This window comes from Ctenocephalides felis, unplaced genomic scaffold (assembly GCF_003426905.1).
Source record: "Ctenocephalides felis isolate EL2017-DRISC unplaced genomic scaffold, ASM342690v1 CF-g0.4_SCAFFOLD_03571, whole genome shotgun sequence".
NCBI classification, from domain to species: domain Eukaryota; kingdom Metazoa; phylum Arthropoda; class Insecta; order Siphonaptera; family Pulicidae; genus Ctenocephalides; species Ctenocephalides felis.
In genome coordinates, this window is record NW_020539725.1 from 57,997,134 (window position 1) to 58,025,110 (window position 27,977).

The 27,977-nt window shown below is 29.5% G+C and overlaps 1 protein-coding gene across 1 annotated transcript in view; it reads right to left on the reverse strand.

Moving 5' to 3' along the window:
* Nucleotides 1–2,569: 2,569 nt before the first annotated feature.
* LOC113386377 overlaps nucleotides 2,570–27,977 on the reverse strand; it is a 65,774-nt gene continuing 40,366 nt past the window's right edge. The window contains exons 2-5 of the mRNA XM_026624160.1: nucleotides 22,207–22,363; nucleotides 7,594–7,843; nucleotides 5,144–5,353; nucleotides 2,570–4,331 (exon numbers count right to left, since the gene is read on the reverse strand). Coding sequence (XP_026479945.1) covers nucleotides 2,570–4,331; nucleotides 5,144–5,353; nucleotides 7,594–7,843; nucleotides 22,207–22,363 — 2,379 coding nt within the window. The remainder of the gene's footprint in view (nucleotides 4,332–5,143; nucleotides 5,354–7,593; nucleotides 7,844–22,206; nucleotides 22,364–27,977) is intronic.

Below are 27,977 nucleotides of genomic sequence, written 5' to 3' on the forward strand. Positions count from 1 at the left end.
ATTTAATTAACATATCTCTTATATATTTCTTTTTAACTTAATTTATCTTTTTTATTTACTATGTTTTATTTTTATACCTTTACCAGGGTGAAGGTTTAGTTGGTCCATGAAAAAAACTGTCGGATTTAACTTAAAAATAAAATACATCTCATAAAATAATTATATACGTAGAATATTATACGTATACGTAGAATTATATTAAGGTGTCGGAGACTAAACAACAGTGCTCATAACAAAAAAAGGAATGAAATAACTTTTTTTATGGATTTTCAAACATTGTCGTTTAATTTCTGACGGTGAAATAATCAAAGTGATGACTGGTTATACATCTTTTTCCCTCTACTTTCAAATATCGTTGTTGAAAAATTCTTAACTTTACACATTTTTAAGATATCGGTGTTGGACCTTTTTTGTACTTTAAATTTTAAATTTTATTCACTATTCAACTTGAATATTTTTTTACGTGAAACCCAATTAAAATAAATATTTTTTGTTTCAAAGTGTTTTCAGGATTTATTCATATGTGGAAAACACCACATGTTGCAAATGTGGAACATGCTGTCCGAAATAAATGTTTCACTATTTAATAAATGTTTAGCTGTGAATTTTCCATAATATTTATTCTGTTGGAACTATATTTTCTAAGCTCTAATTCACACTATACTTTATATTATTAATGATATAAAGAAAATTATTGAACATGTTCTTATTGAAAATCTGTACAATATACTATATTATCATATACAATATAAAGCAGGGATTGCGCCAAAATAGTGAATATAGCATGAATTAAAAGAATTGGAAATATACAAAAATTTAAGAAAGACAATTACAAATGTACTAGGTTTGATAAAGGACAGTCGCACATAAATTAAATATAAACTATGTCAATTTTCTACGTCCACAGAAATCATATCCATTGGTAAGCCAGATGAATATAGTATGTCCATTAAGATAACATATCCATATGTAGTAGATTATTTTTATACAGAAAACCCGTATTTCTAATTTTATTTGTCATCGACGTTTCACATCGTTCTCAATCGTTTGCCACAAAAATTGAAATAGTTTATGCAGATGAGTATGTAAGCCAAAATTTGACCATTTATAGACTCTCAAAACAAGCTATACCGATTTAAAAAAGGGTCAACTGTATTGCCATGAATAATACTTTATAGAATAATCATCAGCTCTCTGTCTATTTCGAATTCGTTCGCAATAAATTCTGACAACAAGGCATTTGCACGGAGTAGACAACGGTCAACTGACGTCTCGTCGCTTGATATTTAGCGCTAAGTGACACTTCCTTCCAAAATGGAACTTTATTCTTGGACAAGTCACGAAAAGTCCAGGACGACGACGTGATTGCTATTATATACTTTTTATCTATAAAGTTTACTAAAAGACAAATTTGTACTTGATATGAAAAACTTCTAGATCTACTGTATTTCTATTCCAGATCAATGATTTCTGTTGACTGAACTTCTAGATCTAACTTCATATTAATAATAATATTTTAATACAATCAAAATATTCTATTAAAAGTGTTATTAATAAAATTTCCATTCTTTCGCCTTCTATTCTAATAATTAGCGTAATAGGCGTCGATGCCAAGCCACTTTTAAAAAAATTAATTGGATTAATAAGTACGGAAATAGAAATTATTGTTAAGCAGTTTATGAAACCCTCATAAAGCTGGCAGAAAAATATGCAAATGTTTGAGGCCGTTTTTAATTTGAAACCTTTTTAATTGAAATTTTTGTGCCTCTTTTGACAATGAGGTATTATTACTCGTGAATAATCAGCACAGAAAATAAAACAAACAACGGTCAAAGCTTTCAAAGAGGAAGAAATTCGACAAGAAAAATATAGAAAAGGTAAATCATCAGAACATTGAAATATTGTTATATAATTTCTCCGTTTATTTAATTTGCCCAGAGTAAATAGTGCACAAAATTTTAATAGTTTTAAAAATTGTTTACTATTTGATAATGATTAAATAAAATTAAATCAGATAATTTTTTTTCGTTAATTTAGAAAATTTTAACCAGACAAAGATTATAAGAAGACAAATTTAGTCTCTGGTTTAATTGCAACATCGACAGCTCGATATCAGGATGTCATACGAAATTTGAAAGATTTATATAGTCAGATTACAAGCATACTAACTATTGCTTGGTATAAAGTCTTAATCTACTTTAATTTTCTTAGATGTTTCAAAAAGCATAAATTATGATATTTACAAGCCCATACTCAAGAATAATAATTGATATCAAAATTAAATTTCAGAATCAAAAAACAAGTTCATCACAGAAACGTTGAACAAAAATGATTATAAAATTTACTATAAAAAAATCATTATATTTAATGATTAAAATATGTTTTGCTTTGTAAGCATTTATTTAAAAATTGCACAGTTGCAAAAGACTACATTATAGAAAAGTCTACCGGTAACCACGGCAACATAAAAATAACTGATTTCATATAAACATATTCTGTTACAATGAAACATCAAAAGAGTCACAATATAAAATTCAAAATGTTTAGCAATTACATAAATAATTTTAGTCTAGAATGGATATTGAGGTAAAGTCGAATTCGTAACATCCAAACACCTCAAGAAAGCCCTATAATCAACCTCTTTTCTATAACCTCTCTCCACATAGAAACACTTCATCACAACATCCCATTCCTTCGGTGTCAACAAATGGTAAGAACCTCTCAATGACATAGCTCTCATAAATTGATGCTGAGACACAGTACCACATCTGGCACTATCAAAATCTTCAAAAACGCTTTCATAATTCAGCACTCTGTCAGGTTTCTTTGATAAAAGTTCCAAAGCTCTTCTAGCCAAACGTCGTTCATCACGATTAAGGACACAACCAGTTCTGCATCCGATATGAGGAGCAGGAACATACTGTATTGGTACTGTCAATGGAGAACGTTCTAATGATAGTTGGACAAAGGCTTGTTCAATACATTCGCCAAACCTTACGTGGTCTATAAAACCTGGTCTTTTAGGACTTGCAAAAGCTTTGGCTATTGTTTCGTGTTCGGTGTTTGTTAAGTCTAAACCGCTCATATTCAAACACCTTCTGAAGTTAAATGCAGATACACAACCTTCTCTAGTTTTATCATACTCTTTCATGAATTCTAGTACACTAATGCGTCTGGAAACAACCATGGATTTAATTTTAGCGATGACTACTGGTAAGTCTCTTTCGCAGGCTTTGGGTTGATCAATCAATCTTGGAGTGTCATTCAACTCACGCATTTCTTCATAGAACTTCTTATACAAAGGCTCTACTATATCTTGCGGTTGGCCTTCTGTTAGGAATAATCTGTAATTGAATCCACGATCATCTAAGTATCTGTCTTCAATGCAACGTAAAGACAATCCATCTATACGGGTAAAACTTAACAATACTCTACGCATGCAAGCCCTGCCTACATGTCCTGTACTTACAGGATCATATTCTTTGAATAACTTGTACAAATCCAAACCACGATTAGCAACTGTTGATCGAATCTGAGCAACAGCTTTTTCGCAAAGTAGTTTTCTATGTTCAGGAACATCATCCCAACTCACAGCACCTTGTTGAGGAATCTCCATAATTTCTCGCGGAGGACTTTCAATTACCTGGTCAGGTAGACGTTCCAAGCCTTTCACGGTAAATCCTAAACTTACATCGTTATCAAAAGTCTGCCAGCAGACTGACCGGTAATCATTTGGATCCCTATAATATTTGCAAATACAATCAATTTCGTCCTCGTTCAAATGAAGTCTATGCAGAGCTGATACACCAATCATATCCAAAATACTTCTGAATTTGGTAACACTAACCTTACCAGTATGCAAGGGATCAGCAGCGTCAAAAAAGTGAGAACAACGTATACTATTAGAAAAAACGTGTCTTTGGACTCTACGCATAATAGTCATCAAATCTTCAGTTTGTCTTGGTTGATTCACTATAGTATGAAATGCTACAGGAGGAATTTCTAGGACATCATCCACTCTGACTCTGCCAATTTCTGGACGTTGTGTTTTAGGTAACTCAGCGTTAATCAGTTTCATCGGGAATAAGTGGTTGAGTTCATCACCGAATTGTTCTAATCCTGTGTAATCCAAATAGGAAACGATTTCGTCAACTGCCTTGCAAAAGGCTACGTGGTTTATTGTGAATCTGTCGCGCTGGAATCTTTTGATAAGTAGAAGGTGATCATTGTCCGACAAGGTTAAACCACACCTGTGCAGAACTCTAGAGAAATGATCTAGAGTGGTGGCGCCTGAATCTTGAGCTACTACTTCGTAATCTTGAAAATGTGCTCTAAATAGCAAAATTGTAAGTTATAAAAGTGCTAATTTTTGTAAAGTACATTGATTTAATCTACTGGTTGTTTGATTGAAGCATATGCAACTAATAAAAAATTATTCGTAATATTATTGATGAAAAGCATTTTAGGATCATTTTGTATTATTCATAGGAATTATATATAAGTATAAAATATAAGAATAAAAATAAAGAGAGGTGGGATTTTTTTCATAAGACAATATAAAATATAATGACAGCTACGTATAATAGACCTTTATATTTCAGAGAAATATATCCTTTATTCATTTGTTATCATGGCGCATTTGGATATATGTGAAATATTAGGCAAATTAGGGTATTTCGGACCCGATTATTTTTTTTTTTTTGAATCAACATTTGAAATTTTTCTAAGTTAAATATTTAAGAATATGTGTATGGAAGATTTTTTTATCAAAATTATTTATCTATTTGACCACGATAATTCTTTGGTGACGCCATAGGACTACCTAAACATTTCTACAGTAAATGCCTATTGCACTTTTATAGTACGTACACAGTAAAGCCCAATTTTAAATAATATTTAAAGACAAACCACTTCTCACAGGACAAAAATATTTAAAAGAATTCGTTTACGCTATCAAATGTATCGTCATATAAAGTTTCGTCAAAATCTCAGAAAACAAACGGGTTAGTCCAATGAGACCAATTAACTCCGACGTAAACTAATATTTTTTTCAGTTATTGCAACAGTGTATTTTTAATATGAAGGTGTATCCTTTAATAATATGACTAAATTAGATCAAATTGATGTTTTATATTTTTTATACCTAAGACAGATATCCCTGAGTTTGACTTGCATAGCGATCTTGACAATTAATTGACACAATCGCCTTTGTTCACAATCCGCAATGCGGTTGACTCGCAAAGGGTCCTCCCATTCCAAGCCAGAAACCAAGTCTTGGTTTTTTGAAAAATCTGACTCATGCAATTCCAAAACATCGCACATTTGCGAATAGTGAATTCTGCCATCGGCGACGCTATTTAGAATTGAATTACATCGTAAAAAAATTATGTTAAACTTAGACAGAAGCAAAGTTACATTAACTTTTCGATGATGATAAAACAACTATGATTTAGTAAAACTTTTGAAAAAATAAAATTTTTGATTGATAATTCTCATGCAAGACTATTGAATACATTGGAATGGAAAATAAAGAGACGAATTTTATTCTAAATAATCTAAGAAAATTTGCCAAAAATTGATTTCCAAACACTATACTGAAGTCATTGGGAACTGCAACCACAATTAACTTTCACTAGGGTAAGTTATTGTTATTGTCCAAAAATCGAAAATGAAAACTTTTACATATCTTCACGTTTCAGAGGTTTCTAAACATTTTGCCATATATCAGAAAAAAATTATGTATGTGTGTATATATGTGAAAACAATTTTTTGTCGACGTTTTCGGGAACACCGCTCAACCGAACTGAAATTTTCAAAAAACATTCGATTCCTATTCATATAGAGACGTGCTGATTAGTTTTTGGTAAAAGTTGGTCCAGCCGTTTTGGAGCAAAGAGTGCATAACATGAAAATTAAGTTTGTGAGAGGACGGGACTTAAATTAAAATGGGACACTTTTCATAAGACAATATAAAATATAATGACAGCTATGTACAAATGTAAGAAATATTTATTTCTATTACAGAAAAATATATTCTTTATGCATTTGTTGACTATGACACAGTTTATGATGGGAATGAAATACTGAACAATTCAAGGAAGTACGTAATCTGTTTAAATTTTTTTTAATCGTTTTTTGATATTTTAAAGTTTAACCATTGAAGAATATGTGGGACATTCAATTTTATTGATTCAAAAAACATTAGGCTTGTATTGACGTAATGAAGATTTTTTTAAGTTTTTACAAACGTAGATCCAGCGGTTTCGAAGATTCTGATTTTTTTTTTGAAAAATGCCATTTGGCTGTCGAAATATAAATATTTTGTAATTTGAATCAATCGATATTAATGAGTATCAATAAGTTCTAGAAAATTACAAAAATTTCAAAAAAAAAATAAAAAAATATTAGTTTTTGTAAAATTTTCATTCAACTATCGGTTTTTTCAAAGAGAGCATTCAACTATCGGTATTTTCAAAATTTCATTTCAATGTCCAAATATTTCAAACTTTTTCGAAGTTTTCAAAAGCGTTCAAAGAAACTCAAAATTCTCCAAAACTACTGTATGACGTCGTGCACTAAGGCAAATTTCTGGAACTTCCCGAACCGTAATGAAATATTCAAGGAAAATTAAATGTTATCAAATAGATTATTATAAACACAGTAATTTATTTATGTTTACAGAAAAGTAAATATGCAAAGTTTAGTCAATCGAATTTAAAATGAAAGACATCGTCTATTCCATACTTATAAGAATTATTTAAACTGAATTGCACAGTTAAAATTATTTATCTGAAGTATATAGATGAGTTTCAGAACTTCAGCTAGAATTAATTAAAATTTGAATAATTTTGAATATTTTGAATATTAAAGAAATTTTTTTTTTGGAAATAACAAAAAAAAAAATTAAAGATTTTTCCCCAAAAGCAATCGATTCATCAACACGAGCAGAAAGTTTTTTGAATCATTGAAATCAAATTCTTAGTTCTCTCAAAAACTGCCATTTTTGCACATTTAGCTCGGTATCTCCGAAATGGCAGGACCTGCCTTTGCAAAAAACTAACCACTTCCCCCCGTCATTACGAATTGAATGTTTAAGATCATTCAAATCGGATGCTGCGTTCTCTCAAAAACTCAATTTCTATTTTCTGCAATCTTTGCTCCTTATATCCGAAAGGGCTGTACATGCCTTTACCAAAAACTAATTAGCACATCACCCTATCAATAAGAAACGAATGTTTTATTAACCATTTAAATCGGTTTATCAGTGCGCCCGAAAACGTGGACGAAAAATTGTATTCATACATACACACACATCCATTTTTTCTGAGGTATGCCAAAATGTTCAGAAACCTTCAAAACGGAAAAAATGTAAAAATTTTCAATTTTAATTTTTGGACGAAAATCGAGTTTTCTTTTTTGAGCTTTATAAATTTTAAATTGCGGTACGGCACAATGCCATACCCAACTAGCTTTCAATATAGTTTAGATAGATGTGTTTTATAATAATCTTGTGTTCGTGTTCTGCTCTTGCTAACCAAACAACATTAACTCCCTCGCTAATTTCCACGACTACCATTAATTTCATTCATTTACCAAAAATACTCGGCCAAATCAGCCACTTCTTGTTCGGACAGAGCGACTATATTTCTCACCGGTCCCAGGAGCACCGTTTTGAATTTGTCGAGCGTTATTAGCCCGCCCCCGGTCTTAGTCTTGGCCTCGGCATCGTAGGCGGCGAGTCGGGCCCGTAAATTGAATCCCTTTATACGGAACAGGGCGCCCCTTAGCTTGTTGCAAGTCCTCCACACATCGGTTAAGATTATAGGGCGATCGTGACCCATTGCTGATTATAGAAATATGGTAAATGATAATAAAAACTGTATGGTAAATTTTGCCCAATGTTAATTCTTGTTAATTTTATTCAAACCGCCACCCGCAAAATTTTTGTGATACGTAGTATGAAATATTGACATAAAATAAATGTGTGACATTTGCATTGTAATCACGGGTGTGTATTTTGATTTTATTTTGATGCCTTTATGTTCGAATATATATTATGCGCATTTACTGAAATGTAAATACGTGTGATGGGCGTAATTCAAAGCAAATTATAGAATGATTGATTCATAAATTATTGAAACACACGCCCTATGTTTTGACACCCACTATTCATATGATATTCATGTATATTTTGATTGAGCTTTGAAAATGAATATTAGTGGTTTTTATAATGTGTTAAATGGTAGTTTGCTCGAATACTTAAAATGTATAATTCCTGCTAGTTGTAGCATTTTGCCTTAAGGTAAATTGCATGAACTTACCAATATGTATACAGAATTTACTTAATCAATAACATTAGATATTTAGCTATTTTTGTAAAATGTGAAACTTTGTATTTGAATAATTCAACTATGTAGAGTTTAGTATGAATTTTTATAATTCAACCGCATACCGTAGGCCTATTATATTTTATTATATTATTTCAGACTAGAAGTCTATCGTTAAACCAAATTTTATGAAAATTGCAAAGAAAAATTCAACAAGCAACAGCTTGAAAGATCTTTACCAAAAGCTAAGCAACGCGATTTCAAACCAATATTTTTCTTCCTTTTTTGATTTCTTTAAATTGTTTCATGATTGTGAACAAAAACATGGACAAAAATTTTTACACTTTTTTGCTAATTACAATAAAACGGTTCGGCCGATCGTATCACAAAAATGATGAACGCTAGGCCATATCCAGTTAAATCGAATGACTTTTAAATTTTCAAAATCGGTTCAGCAGTTTTCTTGGAAAAACGTTGACAATATGTCAAAAATTGTCTCACATGCATGCACACACACATTTCAGAGCATTATATAGTCGCTTATAAAAAACAACAAGTACCTCTTCATTTAATATTAACTGCATGGAAATTTTATTAATATTATTCTAATCTTTTTTTTTCTATTTCAGGTATGTTGTTCGTATAATCATCACTCTTATTTCATTATTTGGTAAGTCTTTTCAATAAAATTAGTTTACAATAAATGTGGAAGCAAAAAAATCCTGTATCATTATCACAACACATTAAAAATTAAATGAAAATATTTAATTTATAATAAAAATCATAAAAATTATATATAGTTTGCTTTGCAGATATTTATTCTATTATTGATTTGGTTTATCATAGAGATGAAACTAAAAAACTAAATATAAAATCATACGTCTTTAATAAATACAAAAAGTAATTTATACATGCAAAAATAATTATAATAATACTTATACATATAAAAAATATATGTCAAACTTAAAATGATAATGATGTAGATGAAGAAAATAACAATACATTTTTAATTTAATTTTTTTAAACTTCTTATAGTTTTTTCTTTCATCTTCGTATGAAATTTCGGTATATAGTTTTTCTATTTAATCTTCTACAAAACTTTCATATATAGTTTTTTTTTATTTCATCTTCGTATAAAATTTCGGTATATAGTTTTTCTATTTCATATTGTACAAAATTCGAATATCTAGTTTTTCTATTTCATCTTGTACGGAATTTAATTATCTAGTGTTTCTATTCCATCTTGTATCAAATTTTAATATCTAGTTTTTCCACTTCATCTTGTACGAAATTTAAATAAATAAAATTGGGATTTTTTCCAGAGCTAAATAAATATATTTTGACACAATCACTGCTGCGCACGCATATGTTGCGTGAGACCGTTATCAATGGCCAAGTGCAAAACGCAACACGTTAAATTTGCCAAAAAATATTGAAACATTTTTATTTTTTGTCAACACATTTTTGTTTCAAATCTCAAAAAATTTGAAACACCAAAAAATTTGGTTTGAAGAAAATTAATTGCATTTAGTTTGCATCCTTGAACTTTAAGTGTTTTTAGTAAAATTAAATTTTTAAATTGAAATATTGTACTGTAATTATTTCAAATAGAAACATACTTATTTCTACTATTTTGCTACAATTTTTGACCTAATGTTCAGAAATGGTTCTATTTAATAATAAAAGAATAGAACAGTTTAGCACAGGCAGAAGTATAGCAAGTTAGATTATTTTATTATAATTTCAATAACAGACAAATCTAATCATGAAACCCGCATTTCCATTATAAAATGATATAATAATTTTAAGTCAGATATGAAATATGAATAAATTTTCATCTTGTGCAAAAACTATTTTAATTTACTTTGAGAACGCTAATGCAATTGCAATTTCATCACGCAACCCTCCTTCAGATGCTTTTTAACTCTGTTTGTTTAATCTCTCACAAGCGAATGCATAAAGGTTTGTTTTTCGAACTATTTTTTTGGTTTTATTTTATATTAAATTTGAACTACGAACTATTTTCATAGTTTTTTGTTAGATTTATATCTCTGCATTAGCAGAACGTAAAGATTATTTATATTTTTACGTTTTGAAGCATTTTGAACATTTTGGCATAATTAAAAAAAATTATGTATGTGTGTGTGTATTGGTTTGCTCGAATACAATAATTGGTCCATTATTTCGGAAGCACGGATTAACCGATTTGCATGATTCAAAAAGCATTCGATTTGTATTGATGGGTAGTCCTGATTAGTCTTCAGCAAAGGCAGGTCTAGCCGTTTTGGAGAAACGAAGCAAAAAGTGCAAAAATAGCAGTTATTGAAAACTTGGTTCAGCCCATTAGAATGATTCAAAAAATATTTTGCTGGTATTGAAAACATCAATAGTTTTAGGGAAAGGCAGGTTCAGCGGTTTCAAAATTTGGAAAATATCAAACAATTTTTTTTCTAGTATAAATGCAAACTAATCGTTTTTGTTACTCAAAAATGTTGAAACACAACAGAAAATTTGGTTTGAAAAAAATATATAGATTAACCCTCTTCAAATATGACATGATCGGTTTGTCATTGTAATTCGCATTTAGAAATGAACTTTCATTAGAGAAATGATGTAATTACTGACTAATAAGTTCTATAGTATTTGTTCTCACGGTAGATTATGTAAAACAACGCCTAAACAAATATTGTTTTTGCAACTTCACTCATAATGTAATTGCGTTTGAAGAACTTTATGTAATTAAAATTAACATACATTTATTGACTGCATGTATATTTTTTTTTACTTTTTGGCTGGCGATATAATCTCATTATTTGAACAGCTGTAATATTCGTCTCGCCTGAAAAATATTTTCCATTTTAATAACTTCAAAGATTTATAGAAACTACGAATAATATAGAAATAATTTCTATATCAATAAACTTACGTTTGGTACACGGCACAAATGTTTAAATTGTTTTATTATTTTTAAAAAGCAGGTTAAAATATTCTTCTGATCCAGGTATTTGTCATTAAATCAAGATTTGTACTACGATGTAACATTAAAATGTTTATTTATCTATGCCGATTTCCTTGTTGTTATCGGTACGCATACAACGACAGACCTTTATTCACATATACGACGGCTAATCACAATCGACCTAGTTTTACTTATAACATCCATAAACCTTTGGTAAAATATCGAAAAATTAGGAATGTGACCTAAAAGTTTTGCGCGATCATAGAGGGTTAAACTTGCAAATTCCATTTTCCATGGTTATGAATACAGAAGTATATAATCTAAATCACTTCAAAGAAAATTTGTGAAAATATATTTTCACAAACAGCTTTATCCAATCAGTCTATTTCCTAGCTCTTCGTCTATAACGAAGTGTTGCGTAACGGAGAAAATGCGTTCGTTAATTATGAAAAATGTTTTTCCCGTTGCTTTTATCTCCATGCTCTCTCTCAGTGATATATTACGAGGATATGCAGAATGGACGAGTAATTTCCCTTCAGGTTTGTTGCGTTTTTCCGCCGTTTTTGTGCTTTTCTACCGTTACTTTTTTGTTTTTTTGTTTCCTTTTTGTTTTTTGATTATGTGCGAACGTGCGTTACTGGAGTCGAGTTTCGACTGAGGATTGTTTAATTTAATCATGACGACAATGGACTGTGGCAATGTACATGGGAATATTTAATTAGATTGGATATTTATAAATACTTTTTACATAGGGGATGTTCTGATGTACAGATTTCGAGAGAAAGAAAATTTAAGGGGAAAAAAATTATACAAGATATAAATGCATTTCAAGACAGTTCTCAGATAAATTAGGCATGTTAGGGTGATGCTATGTTATGGGTCTATATTCATATGACTTGGTAGTAATAAACTGTGAAAAAGCTATGTATTTTTATTGCAATAAGGCGTTTTACATCTAAAAACTAACTGCACGTTTGTGCTATCAAGGAGACATCAGAAAGTTGCATTTATGATAAAATTGTTATTTGAAGTTTGTGCCTTTTCTAGATTAGGTATTATGTGTAAAACGCCTGATTGCACGGCAAATACATAGCTTTTTGACAGTTCGTTACGACGAACTCATATCAATATAGACCCGTAATGTGACATTACCATAGCACATCTATTTTATTCAAAAATTGGTCCCAAAATATGGTATTGTTTAATAAAACGTATTTAGTTTTTTTATTCATGAAGTTTTTAATATGCTTCCTTTTATTCATAGCACTAATTTTTTTTTTACTTCCCATATAGTAAGTTATTGTAACAGCCAAAAAATGAGAATTGAAAATTTTTGCATATTTGAAGATTTCTGAATATTTCGACATAGAAAAAAATGGATGTATGTGTCTGTGTGTGTGTGTTTGTATGTTTGTATGGATACAATTTTTCGCCCATGTCACTAGTTTATTCTATTATTGATACTATAAAAACCATCAAAATAGTACAATTTTATATGCTACAGAATATAAAATTTATTATCAAAAATTATAATTTATCTAAAATATCTTAAAAACTATAAATCTTTCTATATTTTAAAAATCATATGAAAATCGTTTTGAAGTGTAGTAAAAACAATCTAATATTTTTCCAATGGATGATTCATTATTTGTGTAGAGTCCCGTCGAGTTCAACTATTTGTCGTTAGAAAGACGAGTTTTTGTACATTTTTTTCACAGTTTTGTAATTGGTTGACACAAGCAAAGACTAATGTCTAAATTTTCTATATTTCTTAGATATAAATAATTATCTTTATTCCTTCTTATTTTTCTCATACAATAAAATTTCCTTCGACATCAACAATTAGAGCCCACTCGTCAATCTCTTATTTATACACCCAAAAGAATGCCGCTAACCAGACATGAGTATCACATTTATTTCTTTTTTCTGAATTTCACAAACGAGGAATTTAAATCGGAGAGGCAGAAAATATATTTGTTTTCCAGAAATAAGATCTATGCATTAATATTTCTGCCGCGATATGAAAAATAATACGAGGGAGGGAAGCTAGTGGAAAATTTTTGATAACGGTATCAAATTTCTTTATTTTAATTTTAACGATTTTTTTAAATATTTGAAACATTTTTTGTGTTAAATAGATATTATTAATCAGGTCAAAAAAGTGTGTTTTTAATATTTACCATTTAATAAATTTCACCAGACCCTTGCCAAACCTAGGATAATAAATATTTAGAAGTTAATAGATAAAAATTGTAGTTTATGATCACAAAGATAATACAGTGAAGTGAGTTGAAGAAATATCAATCTTATATTCATCAATCATGTTTATGACTTTTTTGCTATATTTTTTTTTACTTTCATAACTTGATTGTGATTTATTATATATAATTAATTATATGTATGAAATAATTGAGTTGACGTATCATAAGTAAAATTACATTATTTTACTCACTTACGATCACAAGATACTCAATTCAGCTCTGTGCGACAACCTTATATCAAGCAGTAGAAATTCAGATGTTCAGTTACTTAAATTATTCCTCTTTTACTTATATTCTGAAATGTTATAAATTTAAATAACTAGATTTATTTTTTGTTGCATAAAAAGATCTAAAGAAGACTAGGGATTTTTTTATGTGCCATTCAGGTAAAATTTGTATAGTTTTCAGTACGCTTGTATTTAAATGCTTTGAAATTTTTTTCACAAGAAAAATGTGTCCCAAATATAATTTCCACCAACTCCTTTATTATAAAATTGGAAACAGTCAAAGCGAGTTGTTTTCATTATTTGTTTCTTTTAAAGTACCTCTCCATATTTATAAATCCTGCGTTCGGAGAAGATACATATATTACATTTGCAATTGAATTATCTGAGTGACGGAAAAAAGAAAATTACTTATTATTTTCGTTGGAGTTTATGGAAAAGCTTTGAGATAAATAATGCCATTCGTTAAATGAGTTTTTTGTAACGGAGGTGGATGATTTATTTGACATTATTTTTGGAATCGGTTGATGGGAGACAAAAAAGGCAGATAATTTACTATTAAAAATTTAAACAAATATATATATATATATATATATATAATTTTTTTTTAATATATTTTATATAAGTTATACAAATATATATGTGATTTTTATAAATATGATAATTACCCATAAAGTGGTATTAAATACTTCAATTCAATTTTTTCCTTTTTAAAATGTGAACACTTAGTGTAGTTCCAGTTTTCAAGCGTTGCGTTAAATATGACTAATTTTATTATTTTTAACCAGAACGAAGATTTGAAGCAGTAAATTTTAAATTTTTGCAATATAAAATATTGAAAACACACATTTTTATCAAAGCTCAATTTGCTTCTGTTTAGCTAAAATATGAAAAGTAGAAAAATATAATGCAGCTATAATACTCGTTATATTTTCTATATTATATATTTATTCATCGACATTTGATTAAAATAATTTTTACATCTATAATCAGAAATAATACTCTTATACAAATATTATTTCATTAAATTTAAATAATGGAAAATAATAATTACTGAAAATCACATTTAAATTAATTGCAATACATCAATGATATTTGCATCCAATTTAATTGCAAAACTGAATTTTGTTAATACTTTTGAATTGAATTTTGTTAATAGGCTTAATATGTTTTCATGGCAAATATTTTCAATAACATAGATTTTGATTAAAATCATAATAGAAATAAATTTGTTTATATATATATATATATATATATATATAAATATATATATATATATTAGGGTGGTCCTTAAAATGGTCATTTTCGAATTTCCTTGCTCCCAGGGTCTCAAATGGTTCCAAATAGATAAAAAACAATTCTCTAAAAGTTTTAGCTCTTAATATCAACGCTTAGATAGAGCGCAATTCAATCAAAGTTTTGTATGGAAATAGCATGGAAAATTTTTGAAAAATTTTAAAAATGTTCTGTAGATGTAATGTAATTTAGCGAAGAAATAAATGAATAAAACTCATTCATTTGTCGCTAAGTTATACCTAAAACATTTTTTTTTAATTTTCAAAAAATTTTCCATGCTCTTTCCATACGAAGTTTGATTGAATTGCGCTCTATTGCGGAACCATTTGAGCCCCTGGGAGCAAGAAAATTCGAAATATATATATATATATATATATATATATATATATATATATATGTAATCTGTTTTGTCGGTAAAAGAATTATATTTACTGAAAAATATGATAAAAAGCGATCAATATTTATTCTTCTACGTATATAATTATTTTCATTCTCATTTTATAAAGATTGTTATTTATTTTTATTGAATTGCATTTACAATTTATTTTAATTATATCTTGCATGTTTCATAGAAAATCTTTGTACTTGATTTCCTCGAATTAATAAGAGAATAAAATATGATTCTTAGATGAGAAATCTTTACAAAGGAATAATAATATGCACGTATTAATTAAGTTTTAGTTATTAATGCAGATATTATTTGAAGAGCAGTAGTTAAAGATAGAACATAAAAGGGCATAAAGTTTTAATTCAATATTATATGAATATGATTAAAAACAAATTTTTAATTAAAAACAAATGATAAAGTTGTATTTGAGGCTAAAGTACAAAACATAATCGAGCAAAAAAATATGATATGATTTTTATACTTTTGGAGTATTTTTACCCAGTCATAAGATGATGAAAAATGTTGCATTTATATATAAAATTGTCTCAGCAAATATTGATGTTTCACTAAATTTGTGAGTTGAACGAAACATTGTATCCATAGATACATATGTATAGCCAAATACGAGTATATTCATAGTATACCAAAATGTGAAGACATGCAAAAAAATTCTATATCGATTTTTGGAGGATCACTAAATATTTGTTGAATAATATGAGGGCTATTGTTACTAAGATGAGTTAAAAATGTATCAAAAAAACTCTACATATAAATTTTTTTACAATTTTTTTTATTACTGAATAACAGTGTCGATTAACTTGATAAATTTATTAGTTGCCATTCCACGACATTTTTGTCCAAAAATATTCAATTCTATCTTATACCAAACAAATACTTTTATTACAAGACTTCTCCATTCCTGTGGACAAAAATCAATAACCTGAGATGATTTCATTCATCTGAGTTGGAAAAATACTAACAACTATCGATGAGATCAGTTCGATGTGGTTCAGATATAACCGCCAAACGCCTAAGGAGTCGTTTTCAGATTTGAGGTTTGAGGTTTGAGGTTTGAGGTTCGAGGTTGGAAATTATACGAAACAATGCCCTATGCTTTTGCTGGTGGTAAGAAAAAGCTAAACGAGCGTATAAATAAGACAACGGAAATGCGGAACTCTAACTTTGTTGTTCTTGCTGCTGCTTGCATCTCTTAATTCCCAAGAAAATAGTAAAGAAGCTAGGAAATGACTTATTCAAATCGCTTTAAAAAAATCTACATTGTTAATAATGTTTCTTTTTTAAATCATTTTATTTATTCATTTTCTAAATATATAGCCAATATTTCAAAGCAGAGGGAAAAAATTGTCTCACAACGTCGGTAAATAAACGACAATGTTTAAAAATCACTAACAAGAGTATGTTTTTTTGTTTTTTTCAGGTTATGAGCACTGTTGTTTAGTTTTCACGAGACTTTAACATAATTCTTAAGTATACGTTATTTTAAAATTTTATAAGATGTTTTGTTAATTTTAAGTTAGATGGAACAGTTTTTTTTTAAATAACTTCTGTAAAAGCTTACTCATGGGTGTAGAAAAAGGACCAAATAAACCTTAATCTTGCAAAAGGTGTGTACAATGAAAAATAGTAAATAAAGTAAATTGTAAGAGATATGTTAAATGAATAGTTATTTCACCTCTACTGATGAATAAATCTGACAAAATACCAGATCGAGGTTATATACAGTGTTATCTCTATAAAAAATTTACCAATAAAATTTATATTATGCATTGGTTGAATAATATAGGTAATATTTAGTAAAATATCTTCAAAATTAAAAATAAGAATAAGATCTGTTTGCTCCTGGTCCTGGTCGTAACTCTTTATGGGGTAAAAATTAATAGATGACAAATTTTTGAAAAAACACATTTCTACAATGATGAATTAGATGGGTGTTTTACTGAACATAGTCAGATAGTTGTTTGTTTGATATGCGTTATTTATTGTGATATATTTCCAATCTATTCCAAGCTATTTAGCACGATTACCAATCTAATATCTTCCGAATTGTATGCTAAATTGTGGACTTTTTTATTCTTTTTTCTGTTAATTACAAAAAAAAACGGCTTGGTCGACCAAAAACTGGTTGAATAATCTAGGTAATATTTTGCATATAAATTTTAAAATTAAAAATAAGTAATTGGTCCTATTTGCCCTCTGATCGTCCCTGACTAAAGGAGTAAAAAGAACCAAATGACAAATATTTGAAAAACTGTAAAAAAACACTCTTTTAAATTTATGAATTAGATGGGTGTTATACTGAACATTAGTCAGATAGTTGCTTGTTTGATATGTGTTATTTGTTGTGACATATTTCCAATCTATTCCAAGCTATTTAGCACGATTACCAATATAATATCTTCCGAATTGTATGCTAAATTGTAGATTTTTTTTTTCTATTTTCTGTTAATTACAAAAAAACGGCTTGGCCGACCAAAAACTGTTAAACGTTAGTTCTGATAATATCGAATGGTTTCAACAAAATAAAAAAATCGGCTCACATACACACACACACATTCTTATGAAAATTTGATTTTATTTGATTCAGAAAGACTTGAAACGTCGAAAAAATATAAAACTATCTAATCGTATTTTGTCTCGAAGAATTTTGTCATCTCCGGAAAGTTAGAAAATATTGTTTTTACTAAATTAACATTTAAATTAAAAAAAAAGAAAAAATGATCTTTTCAGCCCTCTCACTAATGAGCAAAGACGGCTTCAACTTGCACGAAGAACAATAAGGGTGGTCGACTAGACAACTGCGCCATTTCCTACAGAATGGTGTTTATTTAAAAGTTCTATATTTTTTGTTCCGATCTTATTTTAATTTAACTTCTAATTTCTGTTTATTGTACTTGCTCCTTGAGAAAAATCTCTTTGGAGTCTGCAGTTCATTTCTCGAATCTAAAAATGCTCAATTTTTTAAAAATTACACTTAAGGCGATCTCAATTCATAATTTTGTTTGATCTGTTTTTTTAATAATCTTTGTAATTCCTTTAATTCAGAATTATTAACTTCCCGTAGGGTAAGTTATAGTAATCGCAAAAAAATCGAAAATGAAAATTTTTATATATCTTTACGTTTCAGAGGTTTCTGAACATTTTGGCATACCTTAGAAAAAATGGATGTATGTGTGTGTGTGTGTGTGTGTGTGTGTGTGTGTATGTGTGTGTGTATGTGTGTGTGTATGTGTGTGTGTATGTATGTATGTGTGTGTATGTATGTGCGGATACAAATTTTCGTCGACGATTTCGGGTACACGGATCAACCAATTTGAATAATTCAAAAAACATTCGATCCGTATTGATAAGGAGACGTGCTGATTAGTTTTTGGCAAAGGCAGGTCAAGCCGTTCCGAAGATACGGGGCAAAAAGTTCCGAAAACGGTAACTCAGTTTTTAAGAGAACGGAGCGTCCGATTTTAATAATTCAAAAAACATTTTATTTGTATTGACAAGATGAAGAATCGATACAACTTTCATGAAGGTAGGTCCAGCGGTTTCGGAGATATAGAGGAAAAAGTAAAAAAATGAGCCATTTGACGGTCAAAAATGATCATTAGACATATGCACATCAAATTATCAGACATTTTATAGAGATTTTAACAATAAGTATACATTTTGTTAACATTCCTATCGGTTCCGTACCAATGCTTATGCGTTAGACAGCGACGCGGCGCTTACGCGCTTTATATTTTGTCCCTATGTAGTTAAAGCAGTACGATTGCTTTGAAAAAAAGTTCAGATCTTCCACAATATGTCAAAATAAAGAAAAAAAAAATTTTTTTCAAAAAAAAAAAAATTTTTTTTAAAAAAAAATTTTTTTTTTTAAAATTTTTTTTTTTCAAAAAAGACTAATTTTTTGTCCAATTTATAGTTTCTCAAAAATCTTATTTTTTCAAAGTAATTTTTTTTCAAAAATGTTAATCGTTTTAAAAAAATAATAATAATTTTTGTTACGGGAAGTTCCAGCAATTTGCCAAGGCACGATGCCCTAATTGCCTTAAGACAGAATTCCACTTACAGCTAGTTACTCTTTAATTTTATTACTTTCAAAATAGAGATCATGAGTTTCTTAGTTTATCGTCTCTTATTTAAGACCAAACATGAATATAACATTACTATTCAAAATTAATTTTCATCAGGTTGTAATTTTTATGTCTATGTTTAAATTCATCTTTTATTTACTAAAAAATCACGTTGATACAAGTTTAAAAATATCTCGATCTCCCAAATCAAATTTACTACATCCATTCATAAATTTGAATACTATATTAATTAATACCGTTAACAATAATAATTCCTCAATAAAGATAAGGAAAATTTTCCATAAGTCTATTTCATTCATCTAAGGTTATTTTCAATATTACGTAGCCGCATATAGATCAATACAAAACGGGTCGTAAAATTTGCACGAAACAATATCGTTCAATATCGAAGGAGTACTTTTGCATAATCACGAGTTTCTCAAATGACAATGGAAGGCTTTGCGTTTATTGGAAGGTTATAATGAGTATTTATTATAAGCAGTATTAATATTCATTAAATAGGGATAACGGCCAAAGCCCTTTGTGCCGAGAGCCACGACTCGTGTATATTTAGATTTATGGCGATGTGCATCGATATATATGTACATACATAAATATATATATATATATATATATATATATATATGCTAGTATAAAATATAACTGATTGTGAATGTGGAAGTGTGTGGTACATGACTGAGTAAGACAGCTAACAAAAATTATATGAAAAGTTTACCTATTGCAACGCAAATGTTTATGAAACATATTAATTCTGAAACTGATTTTATTTAATTTAAATTGCCCCTTATGAATATTCAAGTTCTAAGATATCATCAACGCGTTTTTAATTCATTCATTCTTTTTTGAATTACAAATTTATTTATTTTATGTTCAATTTTTATTTGTTATTTTTCATTAATTTATAAATAGTTTTACAATATAAGTTTTCAGTATAACAAGCTTATAAGAATTTTTTTGATATTTAGTATGTTTGTTGGTTTAACAAAACAAGATATTGAATAAATTAAAGTTTTCTCTAGTTTAATTTGTATATAGCTATTGAAATGTTCAATTATCAGCAAAAAAAACAATAAAATATTTGAATTATTTTCTAGATCTTATTTGCTTAATTTACCATTAAAAATATTCATTAATTAGAGAGAATGTGGCCAAGTTCAAAGAGCAATCAAATATAGTTAGATTCAATATGGCGGCGAGAGCAGCAAAGAGTTTGAGGCGGCCGTACTCCCAAACTATTAATTTTACAAAGTAACAGTGTTCGAAAGAATTATAGGAAATTTTATCTAGTTTAATTCGTTCATAGCTACTTTTATCGTATAATGAGCCGGAAAGGAGCTATTTTAAAAAAAGCTGTTTTTGACGCCATTTTTGCAACATTCGTAAAGAGCACCTAAAAATCTATAAGATTACCAATTTTCAGAATTCCCGGAGTACTGTACCGGCAATACGACCAAATGTCTAAACTAAAAGCATAATCCGAAAACTCATTTTTCAATTATCTTTTGATTTATCATGCTTAACGAATCGAGTGAGTTTTTATAAAATTTTGTAGAAAGGTTTACCGCTTTGCGATAGGTTAATAGTATACCCAGTTCCTTCTCAAAGACGGTTGTATCTCCAGATTTTAAAATTCTCGTTTTTAATCATTATAGTAAATTCAATACAATTTGATTCACAATAAAAACTTAAAACAAAGAAAATTGGTCCAAAACGTTTAAAAAATGCTAGGGGTGGATAACCTTCCATAAATATTTAAGTGTTTTTAATTAAAATTCAACACTTTGTAATTCAATGATGATTTTATTAGACATCGATATTTTTTATACACTAGTTTGTTTTTGTATATAAAATCATGGCATACTTAATCTAACTTGGAGCTCATTTGCTCTACCTTCAATTAACAGATTGTCTTCAATTAAATTTAAGTTTTTGTAAGGTAATTTAATTTATGTCATTAATTTCATTTTCAACTATATTTGTCATAGTTCTTCATTTTTAATCATTTCCATTGATAATTCCAAATACGACCCTACAAAACACAAAATTCAGTTTTCCTCCACTCGTCCAAATCTCCTCCTTATTACCCTCATATAAAACATATGTATGTGACTATGTCAATATGCGTGGGCATGTTCGGGCCATGTTTTTCGCAACAGATTAATCAATTGCGGAAATTCTTGTGATGTTCTTGGAATTTTGATTGAACAAAAGATTCCGAATCTAATACAGCGCACTAATCTCTTCCCATCTGGCTCGGTACTCATTCGTTTGAGGAAATATACGAGAGAAAACAAAAAGATAATAATGCGGGTCGTTTGTTTCGGATATAATACTGATATAGACTCTGAGAAAGAAGATGTGGATGTAGCAAATATTTTTGATTTCGTATCATACATAGTTGTACAGGGTTTAATTTGAACAAAAATTTATCCACGATCGTGTGCAAGTTATTGAACTGATCTTGGTTCTTGATAATTATCCAAGTTTCCAACAAGATGTCCTTATTCGTATTTCAAACTAGTCCAACCCAATCGTCAAGTGAATGCCAAATGAAGTACGAGCGATTTTATACTATCAAGTCGTCGTCTTATTCGAAATTCCCATGTCGTTATGCGAACATATTTCCAGAATTGCTTATTATTTACGTAAATGCATTATATTATTCCGAGCAATGTATTCTAGACGCATAGCGGTAGCCTTATCAAAGTCTCTCTCGAAATGATGCAACTCGGACAGTGTATTCAAATCACGCGCCATTTGATTTCCGCTATCTTCTCGTATACGGATGCAATATAGTGCTGTCTGAAGGGAAATTTACGATGTAGTATAATTAAGGAAAGAAGATCGATGAGGTGCAGAAAGTTAATCGAGTTGACAGGGTTATAATTTATAAGAACCGCGACCATTTCCAATCTGCACATAAAAAAAAGCAAATATAATTTTGCACAGATTGTACTCCTTGCTTGACCAACCAACATACACACACATACTTCTTCCAAATTTGATCTCATTCGATTCAGAATGGCTTGAAACGTCGGAAACACATAAATTTGGCAAACCGATTTTTTTTTATGAAAACATAAACTTCCCCCTCGAAAAGTTAACAAAATACTCAAGACCCAATTACATGTATAGAACCGCGCGTAATCTGTTTTAAAATATAAGATTTTACAGGGTATATATTATTGAAAAAATAGTATTTAGGTGAGAATTGAAAGAACTCATATTCTCCTATAAAGTTATAAAGCATAAGTATAAAAAGTACTCAATTTAAATAAAATTTGAAATGAAAAACTACATTTTCTCCTTAGTCAAGTTGCACTTCCCAAGATGTGTAAATATAATAATATAAAAATTGAGCTTTTACATTGCCTACAAAATTTGCATTGTCTACAAAATTGCATCGAGAAAAAATTAACATTTTGACCACTTTTCTAATTTTTGATAAATAAGTTTTGTAGACTTATAACACTTCAGAATTTTTGTTAAAACCATGATCAATATAACTCAATAAAAATCTTCAAAATCGGCCTCGCCGATTTTCATCAAATACTAATTAGCATGAAAGACACAATTTCACGGTTTCCAAATTTTCAAAGTCGGTTCAAATTTTTGCTACTTTTTTTTCTGTCTGTCTGTTTACCTGTTTATCTATATACATGTTTACCTATTTACCTGAATTACTAATATACCAATCGGCCTGTTTACTTGTCTACTTTCCTACATTCCTACACATCTATATGTTTACCAGTCAATATGACAACCTGTCTATCTACATATTTGTCCACTTGTCTACCTGTCTACTTGTCAATCTGTCAACCTGCCTATCTACATATTTGTCCACGTGTCTACTTGTCTACTTGTCCATCTGTCTACTTGTCAATATGTCAACCTGTCTATTTACTTATTTGTCTACTTGTCAATCTCTCAACCTTTCTATCTACCTATTTGTCCACTTGTCTACCTTTCTACTTGTCAATCTGTTAATTTGTCTATTTACCTATCTGTCCACTTGCCTACCTGTCAAATTATTATTTTGCCCACCTGTCCACCTGTTTACCTGTTTTTCAATTTTCCCTCGATTTATCTACCTGTTATCTGTGTATCAATAGTTCTACATGTATATGAATCATAATAAGAATAATTTGTAATAATAATTTTAGACCAACAAATGTCATTTTTTTAACAGTTTTACCTGCAAATCGCACGACCCGCCTTTAAAATGGAAAATGTAATTAATTTTGTATTTCCAAAGAAATGTCGTTTGAATAATTCGAATCGGATGCTTCTTTCTCCCATTTTTCAAATTTCTATTTTTGCATTCTATGTCAACAGAAATCGAATGTTTTTTGAATCATTTGAATCGGTTGAGCAAGGATCCCAAAAACGTGGACAAAACATGGATGCACACATACACACCACACATATATCCATTTTTTTCCAAGGTATGCCAAAATATTCAGAAAGCCTTAAAATGTAAAAATATGTAAAATTTTCATTTCCATTTTTTTTTTGCAAATACTATAACTCACACCACGGGTAGTTAATATTATATTTTTTAAAATAATATACAATTTAAAAATAATTAGCCATAATTTTCTCCAAAATCTCTTTATTTCATTGGACAGCACTAATATTAGTTACGGTCCCGTTCGCTACGTGCATTATGTGCTCTGCTGTCATTACGTCGATGCGCGGGAAATTCGAATCTCCGATGCACAAATCGTCGATAAGGCGGAAAAAGTCAAAAAACGAAGAAAATGAAATGAAAAAAAAACAAACCGGAATACTACTTCTGACGGGAAAAGAACGCGCCTGCCAGAAGAAATAGCTTTAACCGAGAGAACTCGAAATGACAGAAATGAGTGGAGCAAGAAGAAGAATAACTCCCGAGAGATATTGAGAATTCACTCTGAAACATTTGTAAAATTTGCACGTTCAGGTGTTTTGACATTGAAATCTTTGAATTTTGAATCTGATAGGAAATAAAGAAAATTTAGGAAAAAATCAAGATTCAGGAATGTCCTACTTTTATAGAAACAATTTGTAGCAAAACTTGATCTTTTGAACTATGAATGATAAAAGCCCATATTAATCGTTGATAATAAATTTACATACTTAATTAGTTAATTGAGTTTTCAATAGGAAAGTGCTTTAAATTTTACAGAGGATGAGTTGGAGAGTCCGAGAATCTATTTTTGACCACCATCCATTCTGATGCTGTCATATATAATACGAAGAAACGTCTTACACAACAATTTTATAAATTATTGAATTATAATCCTGCCTAAAAATAGGCCCCGAATAAAATTATATACGCACCTACATTTCTACTCAATAATTAAATTGTTCTCTGCGGCCAATTCAATTCTATTATAATACATCATAAAATGACATTTGATTTGATTTTGTCACAGACTTCGAACAAATACCAGATCAAACATCATGAAAAAAGTTATTTCGCGCCATCAAAATCCTGGGTTTTAACCCACAAGAAAAAAATTAAATTATACAAACCAAACACAAAATATTAAAACGCATATTTTTAAGGCCGAGTTCTCGTTGTAAATACAAGTACTTAACTTTCATTCGATTCTGTATTTATCAATAAAAAGTTCAATTTATTTTTTGTTAGCAGATGGATTTTAAGATTGAGCAAACACGAATCGTTTTAATTTTAGATACAAAACCATAAATCAATTTTATTTGAGTTATTGAAGTATCGTATTGGAAAAGTTGGGTTGTAAAGTTAAGTAATGGAATATTTTCTCTGGGGAAATATTTTATAAATAGTACTTAAGATTTTAATACCATATGCGGGGTAAAGATTTATGTAATATTTGGTAGATATAATATTTAAATATTCTAAACGTTCAAAAGTTTTTCTTTTCACCTAATACATAGATCAATTTTTGTTTAATTGCATGTACATATTGTCTAAGTAAGGAAAACTGGGTACGGTTGTGCCACTTTTCTATTTATCAGCGATAGTTTTGTTAATCTAAGAGTTAACTGAAATAAAATGAACTACTTAGCTGGGTAATTTGAATATTTGCTTACGTGGAAATACTCAAACACTGTCATTAAATACGATGAATTTGTCATTAAATCAGAGTATACCAGAAAAGGGCGAGTGTCACAACCGTCCACAAGAGATTGAAACACAAAAGGAGATTAAAAACAACATAATAATTTATACAAAGCTCAAGAATATAATATAACATCACACAACAAACCATAATTTTCAAATAAGAAAATTTTGTGAAAACTTTTATCTTGTATTGAATAACATTCAAAGTGAGTCTGTATACAAGTAACGAGTATTATTAGAAGAAATCGAACGAAAAAACTTACTTTTTACTATTTAAAACCAATACAATGTAAAGATCGTGTTAATGTAGAGTGACTCAAAGCAATAATGGAAACTTGTTAGAACCAACGTACATCACCTTTCTCTTTTTAGACTCTATCTCAAAATCAGTATAGCTTACAATTAGTTGTTATGACGACTGTCATTACCGTACCCTGGCACAACCGTACCCAGTACCTATTAGATTAATTTCTCAGCATTCCAATTGCTCTCCACAAAACACAACTCGTTCTAGCTCAACATTTAAACTGATCACGATAATTCTTATATACCTCAACGTGTGCTTTGCTAATGCACAAAGTGTTCTATGTGTTGGCGATATTGCATCCTTTGGATTTTTACCGTTTCCATACTGCCACAGACTGCCACAGACTTCCCATGTGTGTGCATTATGGCCGGACATTCTCCTGCGGCTACAAATCCCGAAAATCTCCAGGATATCCCGCAAGGAATATGTGATAACCGATTTACACGCTGACTTCTTACCGAACGAGCACAGGTGGGATAGTCCGGCTATTGGTTTGATGGAGACGATGGAGAAATCTATGTGAATTTAAAAAGTTACTTGAAAATCTTGTTACATAAAAACTAGTGATGCATGGTAACGTGCCTTAAAACTTAAAGAAATATCTAATATTTTTGAATGTTTGAAAAAAAAACTATTATGAAAATATTGATTTTTTTATAATTTGATTTTTTTATAAATGTTCAACATTTTTGCAAATCATTTGCGCTTCTTAGCTGTTTTATAAACGAAATTTCAAACATCGTTGCCATCAACAGCGTATATCAAATTTTTATATTGGAACAGAGCGATTATGGAATTGTTATGTAATTTGTAGGTAAACAACAGACAAAAAGAACTTTCTAAAGTTTTGTAGTATTCTGATTGATGATCGAAGATTTTTGTAATATACAAGGAAGCCGGTGCTTCCAAAGCATTTGTATATATTATTGTGAAGATTATTAATTTTGATTTAACTAAAAACGCTTAGTTAAACTCGATGAGAAAACCTTCGGGAAGGTTTGATGAAGTCTTATAATGCTAAATTAGCCCTAACGCGTAAGTAGTACTAAATTCTGCGATGGGCAGGGAACTAAATTTGATTTATAAGGTTGTTCGGAAAGTTACTTTGTTTTTTTTTCCACAGAAGGTTTAACTATCTTTTTTAAACGTAACATCACACTTAAGCCGTATAATTATAATATGTTTTGAAAGTTTATATTTTAAGGTCTGTGTGTAAGTAAATTCTAATCAATTATACGCAGTAGTTTTTGGAGGGTGCCACTTTGAATGCGGAAGGCATTAAGGAGCAATTTCGACATATTTTACTCTTTTGCTATATAAAAGGTAAAAATACTGTAAGTTTGTGAGTCAAAATGAAATTGATTGATGTGTATGGAAATGACGTGTTGATAGTACGACAGTACCAAAACTGGAATTTAAATTTATCAATTTTAACAGTTCATGACCACTTGAAAGCTCTGAGATTTTTCTCGAAGCTCAATGTATGGTTCTCAATTTCTCATTGAAAGAACCTGTGTCATCGCATTGGCGTTCGCGATTCGCCTCTAAAAAGTCTTGAAAATCATCAGGTATTGAAGCAAATTGTTACTAGAAATATCAATGAGATGTAAGTAATGCAATACATGCAATTTCCCATAAAACATAAAGAAGAACCTACTCAAAACAGTTGTAAAGCTGAAATTTGCCTGAAAAAGGCGATGCAGTATGTTTGGTGGAATTTTAAAGGAATTGTTTGTCTTTTAGCTTTTCCAGGATAACATAACAGATAATCCGGATGTTTTATGTCATCTGCTGGATAAACTAAATGATGTACTTCAATAGAAAAAGTCACAATTAACCCTCAAGCAAGGTATAGTATTGCATCAAGACGGCGCAAGACCTCACATAAGTTTGGTCTATCGCCAAAAGCTTTAACAGCCATAATGAGACCCAATTCATCATCGGACCATTGATTGTTCCGGTCACAAAAAATTTTAGACGGTAAAACCTTTACTTCACTTTGATCAGTTTTTTGCCAA